The 14,137-nt window shown below is 38.2% G+C and overlaps 1 protein-coding gene across 1 annotated transcript in view; it reads left to right on the top strand.

Moving 5' to 3' along the window:
• Nucleotides 1–1,218: 1,218 nt before the first annotated feature.
• The window catches only part of LOC141443744 (neurofibromin-like), a 17,849-nt gene continuing 4,930 nt past the window's right edge, over nt 1,219–14,137 (top strand). Inside the window, exons 1-9 of the mRNA XM_074109096.1 lie at nt 1,219–1,384; nt 2,742–2,885; nt 3,667–3,696; nt 6,761–6,947; nt 7,863–7,984; nt 8,785–8,884; nt 9,447–9,547; nt 11,068–11,217; nt 14,014–14,113. Of these exons, the coding sequence (XP_073965197.1) occupies nt 1,325–1,384; nt 2,742–2,885; nt 3,667–3,696; nt 6,761–6,947; nt 7,863–7,984; nt 8,785–8,884; nt 9,447–9,547; nt 11,068–11,217; nt 14,014–14,113 (994 nt within the window). The 5' untranslated portion in view covers nt 1,219–1,324. The remainder of the gene's footprint in view (nt 1,385–2,741; nt 2,886–3,666; nt 3,697–6,760; nt 6,948–7,862; nt 7,985–8,784; nt 8,885–9,446; nt 9,548–11,067; nt 11,218–14,013; nt 14,114–14,137) is intronic.

Genomic DNA, 14,137 nt, shown 5'->3' on the forward strand with positions numbered 1-14,137 from the left:
GTTGGCTGCGTAGGTGTAGGAATATACCACTCACAATATAACATTATTCAAAAAGTAAAATGCCCGCCGGTTACCTCCGTATTTACTGGGGAATGTATAGGAGTATTGGAAAGTGTTAAATACATTTTAATTTTTAAGTTAAAGAAAACCATTATATTTTCTGATTCACGTAGCTGCCTACAAGCTCTACTATCAAACCCTTTTTCTGTCAAGTTTCATAACCCAATTATATACCAAATCAAGGACTGTCTTATCACATGCAAATTACGGGGTTATGAAGTAACTCTTGTATGGGTCCCGGGTCACTCGGGGTCACTGGCAACGAAAAAGCTGACCAATTAGCCAAGGACGCAGTAGTGGATGGCGACAAGGTCCCTTTCAAGAATTATTGTCATGACGTACTAACATTATCGTCTGAATCATTAATGCACGCATGGTCTTCCTATTGGAAAATATCTAGCAAAAATAAGGGTAGGCTATTTTCTCTAGTCCAACCTGCAGTCTCAAGAAAACCATGGTTCGCTAAATCATTCATTCCAAAAAAGTATTGCTCAACCATCATTCGAATGCGTCTGGGACATTGTTGCATTGCCACTCATCTGGCGAAAATTCACATTAGGGACTCCTCCCTCTGCGAGTGTGGAATGGATGAGGGTTCCCTTAACCATATTTTCTTTGCTTGTGACAAATACGACAATACTGCCTTCTATGACGAGCTGATTAGATTGAAGGTTCCGTTTCCTACTCATGTTTTAGGGCTTCTGCAATTTAAGCCAAAACAAAAAGAAATATTTTTTGCACTTGCACAATTCTGTCAGCAAAACGATCTCAATCTGTAATTGTACATTTATTATGAAATAGAGTATATATAGATAAAATATATAAATCGTAATTACTCAGTTCTATTTTTTGTGGTGGTTTAGGTACCTACTTACCTACTATAACACTCTCTGGGTATTAATTAACATTAAAGTAATGACTAAGTATCTAAATATAGTTTGTAGTAGAAATAATTACTAACAGTAGTGGTTTTCCTGGTTTACTTTGGGTTTGTGATTCCCTCTTTTCAGGAATAGCAACTGCCTCTTCTCCTCCGAAAATTTTTTATAAGAGAAATCGACATGACGCTGGCTCAATCGAAAGGCATAGCCAAAATACAAAAAAAAAAAAAAAAAAAAAAGTATCTTCCATCCTGCTGTCACAACCGCTGGATAAATTCAATATAAAATCTAGTTCGTTTCGTATATACATCGAGTATGGAATCCCTTTCAGTACACATTGTTTACGAATTATTTACATAAAAATATACGATTATTTACACAAAATGGGTACACAGAAACCCGGAGAATGGGCGAATTCGCTGATAGCCAGATTCGAAGAGCAGGTGAGCCGATATAAAGTTCATAAACGATTGTTTTACAACAAGACCCACCCCTCGGTTTAATTTTTGCATATACCTGTGTTTAAATGTGTAATTTTCAGTGGGAGTTGCTTGCGTCAGCTTTGAATTTAATGCCCTTAGTCTTCTGGTGAAATTGCGACACAAATTTGTACTACGCAATAAATATTAAATTATTGATCAGTATTCCAAATTGATCGAAACATTTTGCGCACAACAAAAAAGTTTATTTGTTGCAGTTACTACTTGTATTTGATTATTATTTAGCGGGTTTAATCACGTAAATATTAATTTTATTTTATAATACGAAATAGTATTAAAGTCAGATTTTAGTGTTTCATTTACCCTAAATGTTATGTAAAGTTAAGTTAGATTAAAGTACCTAATTGGTGTCGAAATAGTCAATTTTTGTACAAGTTTTTCCCCTGCTGAGATAGGCTACAGCTTTTCTAAACCCAAACTCCACAATAGATTGGGTGTCTAAGGTCAAATCCCTTTTTTGAAAAAATAAATTTAAAAAACAAAAAACCCCAATGCTCTAAAAACCATAAAGGAAATTAAGTCTAGTGGTCTAAAGTCACTGTAAAATGGGTGGATCAACTATTTCTTGTTGTTATTGTGTCCTGTCAGCGGGGAGTCAACAGTCGTACCACAGTTTAATAGAAGAAATGTTGTGTCACATTATACTAACATGCTTATTAGATGACCAATTATAGAAGGGGCTTAAAACTACCACATAAATGACTATTTCTCAAAAAGTTGTCCATTTTTCAATTTTTCAGTTGTCCACTTATAAAAAAAAAACCTGATGCTATTTCACCACAAAAAATAAGTAATATTGTTTTTAAATATATACAAAACCTTGTGGTAAAAGTGATAAAAAGTCAGATAATCTTTGTTGTTGGATCCAATAGAAAGTTTTGATGTAGTTAAAAAATTACAATTTTTTCCTCACAAGATTTGTGACGTTTTCCTAACGTCAAGAAATTTTGGATGTTTTATGTAGTTTATGTTTTATGATCTCTTCCTTAGGGTTAATAATTTCTTGACAAAACTGATTTCTTGTCAATTTCATTACGGGACAACTTTTTCAGAAATACCCAAATGCATGTTTGGCAAATTTTGACAAGAAAAAGTTGATCGACACAAGTAACTTAAACTTCAACAGTCAGAACTGTCAATTTATGAGCTGGTCACTTTTGAATGGGTCCCGACTGTAGAAGTTTAAGTTACTTTATCAGATTTCTAGCCTGCCAAACATGTTTTCTTTCCTTCTTAGTTTTAAGTTTTTTAAAGCAGTATGGTTTTTTTTTTTTTTTCAAGCTTTTAAAATTGTCAACAGCTTCCATACAAGACGGGTGCTCAAAACCTGCACTCTCGCATCAATGAGGAGCAGTGCAAAGCCTGCCTGGTGCAGATCAGCCGGCACCGGTTCTCGCTGGTCATCGCCGGCCTCACCAAGATCCTGCAGAGAGTCAATGAGCTGGTGAGTTACGTGGCACATTGAGTGTTTATTAAAGTATGATTTACACCAAATGGCTGGAATTGGATTGAAAGGAATTTGAACAGATGAGGTGACAGCCAAATGTCTTTCAACAAACGGCTTGCACTGTGTTGGGTCGGAAAGAATACTAATGGCGACCGCCAAACGCGTCCGACAGGATGTACGAACTTCTCCCCCGCACCATCGCTAATGAATAGTGCCATCCGGGTACGGCTTAGAACGCGCGCGACAACAGCCGACAGGATCCGATCGGATTCAACGGCAGGCGCAAGGATGCGATCGAATACGACGACGGCGAAGGGAGCCGATCGCGCGTCACAGCATACTTTCAGCTACAATCGCGTGAGACGCTTGCGGTGAAGCTGCTGCGCGCAGCTTGGTAATATAGATTTAAAATACTGTAGACATGATTTAGTACTCTTTAAAGATTGTAAAATTCTTTCCGATCCGATCCGATGTGGGCTGTTTAGTGGAAATGATGCTTAACTCTATAACGGGAACAAGATTCTCATGTGTCATTGCACCGGTCCGCGAGGTTTGGCTCTTAGTGGGAATGAGTGGGCTTGATTTAAATTCTCGTCCCATCTTGTACCTCACTGGTGAAAAAGTACTTGAAGGAGAAGAGTTTGAGAATTCTTCTGTGGCCTGTTGATGGCCTACTGACGACCTACTGGATATATGTTGTGGTGTTGTTGGAATGAAGCAGTTTGTTTGTATTGTTTCTCCATATATTGATATATTTATTGCATTTTTTGTATTATAGAGGGTAAACGAGCAAGCGGGTCATGCAATAGTAAGTAATTACAGCTACCCACATTTAATTTTTGCATGATTGTTAAGTTTGAGACATTGTACAGATTGTTTTCTTTTAAGTTAATAATCTAAAATGAAATTAGTTTTAATAAAAGCTTTCATTTAGCTTGCAATTTTTGTTTGTTTATTGTCAAGGTAAAATCTTGCAAATTTAATTTGACTTACTTCCGGAAGTCAGATTGACTTGAAATTTGGTATACATATGTAAGTTGGATGACAATGCAAATGTAGTCACAAAACGTCAGCAAGAGAAGCTTGTATTAAAATGAAATTCCTGTTTTTTTTCTAAGCTGTCACGTTTTTTTTTAACCACTGGCTGCCACCGTTTTATTTAAAGCGATTGTCACGTCTTTTTTTGAGCCACTAGACTGCCACGGCTTTTTAGGGTTCTGTAGCCAAAATGACAAAAGCGGAATCCTTATAGTTTCTCCATGTCTGTCTGTCTGTCTGTCTGTCCGTCCGTCCGTTTGTCTGCAACTTTGCTCATCGACTATCAATGCTAGAAAGTTGTAATTTTGCACGAATATGAATGTAAACTATGCCGACAAAATAGTACAATAAAAATAAAAAATACAATTTTTTTGTGCCTCCCATAGACGTAAAGTGGGGGTGATATTTTTTCTCATCCAACCTTGTAGTGTGGAAAATTTTGAAAAAATTCAGAATGGTAGTAAGTATATCAAACTTTCAAGGAAAACTATAACGGCTAAGTTTTCTTGAGAATTATTAGTAGTTTAAGAGTAAATAGCCTAAGGTATAAAATATAAATATAAATATAAAATACGAAATCCTTATTTATTTATAAAAAAAAAAAGAAAAAAAATTATGTCATTTTTTTCGTAATACACGCTACGGAACCCTATTTTGGGCGTGTCCGACACGCTCTTGGCCGTTTTTTTTTCGCTTGAACAATCGCTAAAACGCTCCTGTTAATCTTGTTAGGTTTTATCTGTAATGTAACATTCCCTAGAATGCTCGGGTTAGTATCATTTCGTCTGAAAAGCAGCTGTTCTAAGTAGCAAATTAGCAATTGGTCTAAGGAGCATGTGGTCTAAATAGCAACTGGCCTTAGCAGCAAGTAGTGTAAAATTCTTTGACTCGAAACTCGCGGAGCTCCTATTCCGCGTGGCTGAGGCGTGAACGCGCCTTGACGCAACTCTAACCTAACCTATATTTTTTCAAGTTTTCTAGGAAAACAGATTAGGACCAGTTACTTCTTAGACCGGTTGCTTCTTAGACCACTTGCTACTTAGACCAGTTGCTTCTTCGACCACTTGGGTACATAGAGGAGCTGCTTTTTAGACGAAGTGATACTATACAATTACAAGTGAATGCTCAAGTTGACCAGCATCTTTACTTTATTCTTCGTTAAATGATATTGTACCGGAAAACTCACTTCTTAAATCGAGTTTAGCTCGACATATCCCATCCCACTAATATTACAAACGCGAAAGTTTGTATGGATGTAAGTTCGTTACTCTTTCATGCAAAAACCACTGAACGGATTTCCATGAAATTTGGCATACAGGTAATATATACCCTGTGTTAATCCAGGGTATATACTACAGGGTATATAGGCTACTTTTTATCCCGATATTCCCACGGGATAGAGATAAAATGGCTCAGGCCTGAAATGTCTGTTTTCCTAAAATGTACAATTCTCAAAACGTCTGCGTTTTCACAATGTTAGCACTTCTATTTTCGTAAGCTTTCTCGAAATGTCTGCTATTAAAAATGTGTACAATCTCAGGAAGTCGTCTATTCATAATGTTGACATTCCTATAATATTAGCATTACCATAATTTCTGCTTTCCCGTTATGTTCACTTTTTTAAATAGGCTATAGTCTTGTTATGTTTGTTTTCCCATAATGTCTGCTTTATGTTCAAATCAATGTTCTTAATGTAAAAGGTTTGATTGCTTGCATACTTACTCTTTGATAACATAAATATCTATACCTAATATAAAATACCGCTGAACCGATTTAGCTGAAATTTGAAGACCATGATTGGATACATTTTGGGAATAACACTTTTCTGGAATGCCAACGTTATAAGAAGGCGGATGTTTTGAGGTTGCAGACATTTTGAGAATAAGCATTTTTTTGAAAGCGAACATTATACAAAAACTGTCATTTTTGAAGACAGGCAATTTTAAATAGCTGATATTTTGAGAAGCTGACGTTATGCAAAAGACGTGTTGACATTCTGAAAAGCAGACATTTTGCGAAAAATACATTTTAGGAAAACGGATATTTCAGGCCTGAGCCGATAAAATCTCAAAATAACAACCGCTGGGCTTAGTGTCATTAAATTTGGTATAAAGGTAGCTGGTCTTCTAGAATAACACATAGGTTACTTTTTACAAGCTTCGAGCAAGCTAAATAATTAGTTTCACCTGTCCCGTTGTCTGTCTGTCTGTCTGTAGTTAAATCTTGCTAGTTAAATTCGACCAACTTCCAGTAGTCGGATTGAGTACAAATTTGGCATACTTATGTAAATCACGTGACAATACAATAATCTAGTAGTGACATCCTGGTAGTCCAGCCAGGATCGTCTCCGCACGACGGAACACTTCAACGGTTAATAGCATCGACTTGAAATTTGGTATGCAAATGTAGTTTGGGTGACAATGCAAGTACAGTCAACAAAAAGTACATCCAGCAAAAAAAAGTTGTATTAAAAATGTTTTTTTATGGTTAGGTTATTATCCCGATATTCCCACGGGATAGGGATAAAATCTTGAAATTTCAACCTCAATGAAGATAACGATATACATTTTGGGAATTGCCAGAGGAATTTTCTAAAATCCCGGAATTTCAATTGTAACTACCAGATCGAATAGTTTACGCGTGCGAAGCCGTGGGTAAACTCTAGTCTATTCATATTAAATGATATTCTCCCAGCGAACTCACGTCTTAAATCAATAAAAAAAATCTTAAATTTAAGTATAATATAAGTTAGTCTCACGGTAGTTTCATGTTCACAATGTCTATTCATGTCATGTTTATTCTTTGTTCCATTCAAACACATTCCTCTCCTGCAGTACCAACCAACGATATGCAGTGTGAACCGACCCACTACAGACCAGGAGAAGAGCTATAGCGACAGTCTTGTCATAGTGCTGGACACGCTGGAGATTTGTCTGAGCTCACCGAACGCGAAAGATACCACCAAATATGACGAGAATATGAACGTGAAGATATTGCTGCGGGAAGTCTGCCAGTTCATTGGTAAGTGTAAGGGATGGGAGCCCTAGTCGTCTAATATTACAAGCTTTTATTTAGTTTCACCTGTCCCGTTGTCTGTCTGTCTGTAATCAAATCTTCCAAGTTAAATTCGACCAACTTCCAATAGTTGGATTGACTTGAAATATGGTATACTTATGTAAATTGTGTGACAATACAAATGACAATGCAAGTACAGTCAACATAAAGTACAGTCGGCAGAAAAAGCTCCAGTGGTAGTGTAAGGGTATGCCATGCTGCACGGAATGCTGTGGACCTGGGTTCGATTCCCAGCGCTGGTCTCTTTTTCTGGTTTTTCTGTGCATCTATGTTTCAGTTTGTATTTTCGATATGAAAAAGCTTGCATTAAAAATGAAATTATTACCACAAACTTATTCCGGTTAATTTCTGGAAAACTGTATCCGCGCGAAGCCAGGGCGCGTCGCCAGTAATTTATCGAGGGAGGGGGGGGGGGGGTGCTAAGAATCCCTGATAGAAGCCCAGCTACCTGGTTAAAACCGCGGGTTCAAGGTGAATGTAGGCCGCTTCCAACAACTGGAAGTCTAATGTCTTAAACTTTCGTTATTTTCACTCAAAGTCAAAATACCACGCACATGACTTATCACGCTAACACACACGAGTGATATTTACCTCGACGTTTCGGCAACATTACAGTGGCCGTGGTCACGAGTAGACTGAAGTGTGGGGTGTCAAGTCTGCCTAGCAGCGCGAGTCCTTCGAACTACCCGCACTTGATCACAAACAAATGTTGCCGAAACGTCGAGGTAAATTCTCGTGTGTGTTAGCGTGATAAGTCCTGTGCGTGGTATTTTGAACTGGAAGTCTATTGGGGAGGTCTATGTCCAACAGTGGACGTCCTACGGGCGATATGATGGTGGTGATGATGTTTGGTTGTTCCAGACATGCGCAATGAAAACACAAGCAGCAACACGTTGCTGCGACAGCTCGCGAGCAAAGTGCTGTTCGCGCTTAGCCTCAACTTCTTTAACGCCGTGTTCAACAGGATAAGCGCCAGGCTTCAGGTATACTATCCCATCCCAGCCTATATACGTCCCACTGCTGGGCACTGGCCTCCTCTCAGAACAAGAGGGCTTGGGCCATGGTTCCCACGCGGGCCCAGTGCGGATTGGGAACTTCACACGCACCATTGAATTGCTTCGCAGGACAGTGCAGGTTTCCTAACGATGTTTTCCTTCACCGCAAAGCTCGTGGTAATTACAAATGTAATTCCGCACGTGAATTTCGAAAAACTCAGAGGTGCGAGCCGGGGTTTGAACCCACGACCCTCTGCTTGAGAGGCGATAGGTCAAACCGCTAGGCCACCACGGCTTACTAGGTATACTATATTAATATATTATTATACTAGTGTTCTCCCACGGCTTCAATACATATTAAACGCCCAAGACCCGAGAACAAACATTCATATTATTCATACAAATATCTGCTCCGGCCGGGATTCGAAACCGGGATCTCAAGCTTCGTAGTCAAGTTCTCTAACCACTTGGCCATCCGGTCGTCATAAAAAGTAGCCTATGTATTATTTCAGGTGTCCAACTATCTACATACGCAATATAATCAAAATATGTCCAGCCGGTTAAGCGTGAAGGAGCAACAAACAAAAACTCCCATGGAAAGATGTTTGTATAAATAATACGAATGTTTGCTCCTGAATTGGTCGTTTAATTTCAGTGTGTATTTATCTACATACGTAAGCATAGTACAAGCTGTACTTAGTTTGGGACTAGGTCAATTGGTGTCAATCGTCCCATGATTTTTTTAAAGTTAAGTACTACACTCTTGATGTGTCGTGTTCTTCTTTCAGGAACTAGCGTCCAGTTCAGAAGAGAACCCCGACTATACAGACATAGAATTAATTCAGCACATCAACGTAGACATACTCAGGCTTATACGGCTACTTACAGGTAGGTACCTCATTGTCACTGTTTTTAGGGTTCCGTACCCAAAGGGTAAAAACGGGACCCTATTACTTAAACTCCGCTGTCCGTCCGTCTGTCACCAGGCTGTATGAGGAAGGGAGGAAGTTCTCAAATTAAAAGAAAGAAAATACATTTATTTAACGCCATAAAAAACAAACATAAGAACAAACATATAACAAATAAAGACATACATGACGCTAAAATTAGGTTGTTTTTTTTTTCAAGTTGTTAATTCAGAACACCGTCATTTATGAACAGATTTGGATTTTTTTAAAGAAAAGGTTTTTATTCCCGTCTACATTTGAAGGAAAAATACTATGCTCATGGTTCTTATCGAATCAACTAAGTATCTAGTGTGGTGTTGGAGATAGTTGAGTTTTGTATGATATATCTTGGTTTATGTAGAAGCAGTAGGGTTGCATGAAAATATACATGTATCACAGAGTAAATTGTTTTACAAGTGCTAAGCAATTGATTTTTGATTGATTGAATTCTTAAAAATGCAAAATGTCCTTTTTAATGCAACATATTTAATTTATTTTTGCAGAATCTATACAGAAGTTTAAATTGTTAAGAAAATCAGCGCATATAGTATTGGTGTCTTCGCTAGAAAAAGCAATATGGAACTGGATGGATACATACCCACAGGTAAATAAAATAAGTATGTCTTGTGATGTTAAAACTTAGACAAATGTGTATCGCTCTTAAGCGATAAGGTCGCCTATTGCTTACCTTGTAATTTTCTCTGTGTGTATCTGTTTTCTGTATCGCTTACTATTTCTGGTGTACAATAAAGAGTCTTTGTATTGTATTGTATTGTATTGGACCATACAATACGTAAAGAAGGTAAAATAATTAGACGACAATTTTCTGGCTTTTAACACTGAGGAAATATAGATGTATACTGTACTACACTTTTATCAACGTTTAAAATTAGGTTCAAGACCAATAGTTACGAATATACTTACCCCCTTATTCATAAAACTTAACAAGCCTATGTTAACTAACAAATGCTTTGTCCCTTTCTAACAATACAAATGTCGAAGTGACAGATAAGGACAAACGAATTTAGCAGCATTTTAACTAAAATAGGTTTGATTGTCGTTTATGAATAAGGGGTTAGTATACAATGTATTACATTGTTTTTTTTTGTTTGAGTTACCTTAAAGGCCAAAGACACGTGCATTTACTTGTTTTTAGTTTTTATCTGTTATATGAGGTGATTTATAGGAGATGTGGGCATGTAGTCGGCGAAAATCCATTATGGACGACTAGAAATGGAGGGCCCAGACAGTGGCGGACTCTCACTGCACATTCTTAACTCCCTGGAGTTTTATAGCTATTGGTTTTGTGGATTAATAATGTGTTTGTTTATTTATTTATTAACTTTGGCACACAAGCAGGTTATAACATGCGGTAAAGTAATGAGAATAATAAAGGCAAGAGATCATTTACAATTCAAATTATGTGTATACATCATGAAAAGAGTGATACATTTAAAACTTAAAGAAAAATATCAATATTTATATCAATACAAGAAGGTGTTGCTAGGACAAACTGACACTTTATTTCACCACATTATCCTGACTTTGGAAGACTCTGTGAAGTGAGAATAAAGTTTACGGCATTCTTTAAGTCCCTCGCAGCTTTTAATGGTTACTGACAATGAAATCAAATCTTGGGATTTTGAACTTACTTCCAATGGTCTGATTGACTTGACATTTGTTACGGTCAGACAAATAAGTGGTCTATAATTTTTGAAACAACTTCATATAAAATGAAATGTCGCTAAACTTGAACTTCAAGTTGACAGACACAGCTTACGCTGCCCGTACACTAAAGCGGAGTAAGGCAGCGGAGTGATGAGCGAGATAACTATACAATTAATCATCATTCATCAATAGAATTGCATAAAACAGGCATACTCGACGAAATCATTGTTTTATTACATCCAAACGATAATCAGCTTTATGGTAGAACGCATGTTTGACTGTTGATCATTAAGGGGCTGTTTCACCGTCCATTGATTAGCGTTAACCGACGGTTAAATGTGATGCCGTCTCCGTCTATTCGAACAAAACAAATAGAGACGGCATCACACCTAACCGCCAGTTAACACTAATCAATGGATGGTGAAACAGCCCCTAAATCTCCAATGACATTTTCAGGAATTCGCAGAAGTCCAATGCCGGCCTAACGAGGAGCTGAGCAAGTGCTGCGACACGCTCTTCGACATCCTACAGGACAGCTTCTCCGACAACAAGAAGTTCCGAGTGGCCATGTGGCCGCTGCAGATTATGCTGCTGGTGTTAAATCCTGTGAGTTCATGAATATCTCCCCCGCCCCTCGTCCTCCTCTTGATACTTGTAACCTCACCCACCATATGAATATTCAAAGCCGAGTTTAGGCTTGCAAGTTGCATTAGATTGCGGCGCTCGATTGACCACTGCAAGCTCGGACTTTACGGCCTCGCAATGTAATGCAACTTGCACGATTTTTCTTGCAAGTCTCACTAGACCAGAGCCCTATGAGCTTATTATAATTGTAGAACTAGCTTCCCTCGTGAAAAGTTTGGTTTTTTCGTTAAAGTCGAGCGTTAAAATCTAAACCGTTGGGTGGAAAAATTTGAAAAAATTCAGGATGGTAGTAAGTATATCAAACTTTCAAGGAAAACTATAATGGTTAAGTTTTCTTGAGAATTATTAGTAAGAAAAAATACAAAAAGATTCCAAAAAACCAATCTTAATTTGATGCTTAGAAACGATATCTCTTGTCCGGTTGAGCGGTTAGTTCCAAGGAATGCCGAAAAAGTTTGAGGGCTTACGGCATAGATGTCGCTAGCGTCGCTGCTTAAGTGACTAAGTAAGAAACAACCTGAGATATGAGGTGCATAGGGAAATTCGTGTTGGTACCGTTGACCATCAGTGGTGTAGCGGTAATAGCACGCGGTACGGATTACCGAGGACCTGGGTTCGATTCCCAGTGATGGTCTTATTTTTCTGTTTTTTCTGTGCATCTATATTTCAGTTTGTATTTTCAATTATTAGTAGTTTAAGGGCTGTTTCAACATCCATTGATTAGCGTTAACTGGCGGTTAAGTGTGATGCCGCCTCTATTTGTTTTGTTCGAATAGACGGAGAATCAATGGATGGTGAAACAGCCCCTAAGAGTAAATAGCAGTCTAAGGTATAAAATATTACCTAAACTTGGAAGATCCCGTACAAAATTAATTGAAGGAAACGAGAGTAGCAGGGGTAAAACGAGTATATGTGTTAACAGTATGCGACATACGACAGAAGTAATGACAGTAGACAAAGCAGAATAACAGAACAATATTCAAAATACAAAATACACACATATCAAAAATGGCCAGGGTGTTTAATATTAAAAATATAAACAAGAAGGTTTAACACGCCCCCGTAATATAAACACCCTGTATATATACAATATATACAAGTAGACATATCAAAAATCTAAACTATACACAAACTTAACACTAACACAAACATAAGAAAAATAACACCCTATATATACAATATATTACACCTACTTAAGACTAACTGTACACACAAAATAATAAACCTACTATGAAAGCCTAATCTAACTTAAACCTAACTGATTGGCGCACTTGCAGTGCTTGAGCTTTGCCAAAGGTTTAGTAAGAATATCGGCGATCATGTCATTCGTATGAATGTATTTGAGATGTAGGTCGTGGTGTGTCAGTGTGTCTCGTATGAAGTGGTGTTTGATGTCGAATGTTTTGTGCGTGCGTGATAAGTGTTTATTGTGTGCAAGTTTAATGGAACTTTGATGTCTGTGTGTATGATATTATGGGATGAGTGATGGCGAATACTTCCGATATGAGTGACTTTAAGTAAATAGCTTCCTTGCAGGCTTCTGCGAGAGCCATGTACTTGCCTCTGTGGTAGATAGCGCAACAGTGCGCTGTTTTCGCGCCTTCCCAGGAGACAGGTGCTCCACTCATAAGAATGCATAACCAGTAAATGATCGCCTATCTAATATGTTGCTCCCATAGTCTGCGTCTACGTACCTACTGGGTAGTTCTGGCCTTTAGTGAAGTGTAGTTTGAGGTCTTTGGTACCTTTGAGGTAACGAAGGACCCTAGCGGCTTTCCAGTGTACCCCCCCCGTAATGTGCGTTGAATTGTGATAGATACGAAGACCGTAATGAAGCAATGTCGGGTCTCGTACCAACGAAACGTACATTAACGAGCCGATAAGTTCCGATAAGGCACTTCAACTTCATCGTCTTCTCTGGTAAGGTAAGTTAAAGTCCAGGTTCCATAGGTGTGGTAACGGATATAGCGTTCGTTCATATTTTATACGATTAATTTATCGATGTAGTTCGTTTGGTCGAGAGTGAGTGAACATTTCTTTTGTATAACTCTCATACCTAGACAGTCCTTGAGAAGACCTAAGTCTTTAACTGTGAAAAACGTTTTAATTCCGTTTTTTAAACTCGGCTTTAAGCCGGCGTGTGTTGCACAGAATGAAAAAATCGTCGACGAATACTGCTACGACTAGTATGGATCGTTTCCGTCTCGTCTGTAGTAGAGACAGTGTTCACTTGTGGCTTGTGTCAATGATAAGGCGGACATTGCGTCACAATACTTTTTATTCCACTGACGCGTGGCGCTTGTTTTAAGCCATAAAGAGACTTTTTAAGTAGACAAACTTTATGTTTAGTGTCAGTTGAGAAGCCTTCAGGTTGCTCCATGTAAATTTCCTCCTCTAAATCACCATTTAAAAAATGCCGTTTCCACATCCAAGTGGTCAATTTGGCAATTTAATTCAACTTGCGAATGCCATCAAAATTCCGCACTGAAGACAGTCTTGCAACTGGCGAGAAGGTTTCGCGCGTAGTCAACCCTTCAACTTGCGTGAATCCTTTGGCTACAAGCCGTGCTTTGTATTCACAACTTGTCCGCTTGTGTCCTTTTTAAGTTTGAAGACCCACTTGCACTTTGTGGTCTGCGAAATGCTTAGGAAAATATTTCTTCATTTTTTCGTCGACGCTACGAACCTTAATTTGGACGTGTCCGACACGCGCTTGACCGAGTTTTTTTTAAATATTTGATTTTATTTGTATTTCAGAAAGTATTAGAAGAAATAGTGAATGCTGACAGCGGAGCACCTTGCAGCCCTAGGCATACGAAGAAAAAACATTTTATAGACTCCGTAAAGAGAGGGCTGAGTGAGTACCTGACTTTAAAAAAAA

The sequence above is a fragment of the Choristoneura fumiferana genome, chromosome 28 (assembly GCF_025370935.1).
Source record: "Choristoneura fumiferana chromosome 28, NRCan_CFum_1, whole genome shotgun sequence".
In the NCBI taxonomy this organism is placed as follows: Eukaryota; Metazoa; Arthropoda; class Insecta; order Lepidoptera; family Tortricidae; genus Choristoneura; species Choristoneura fumiferana.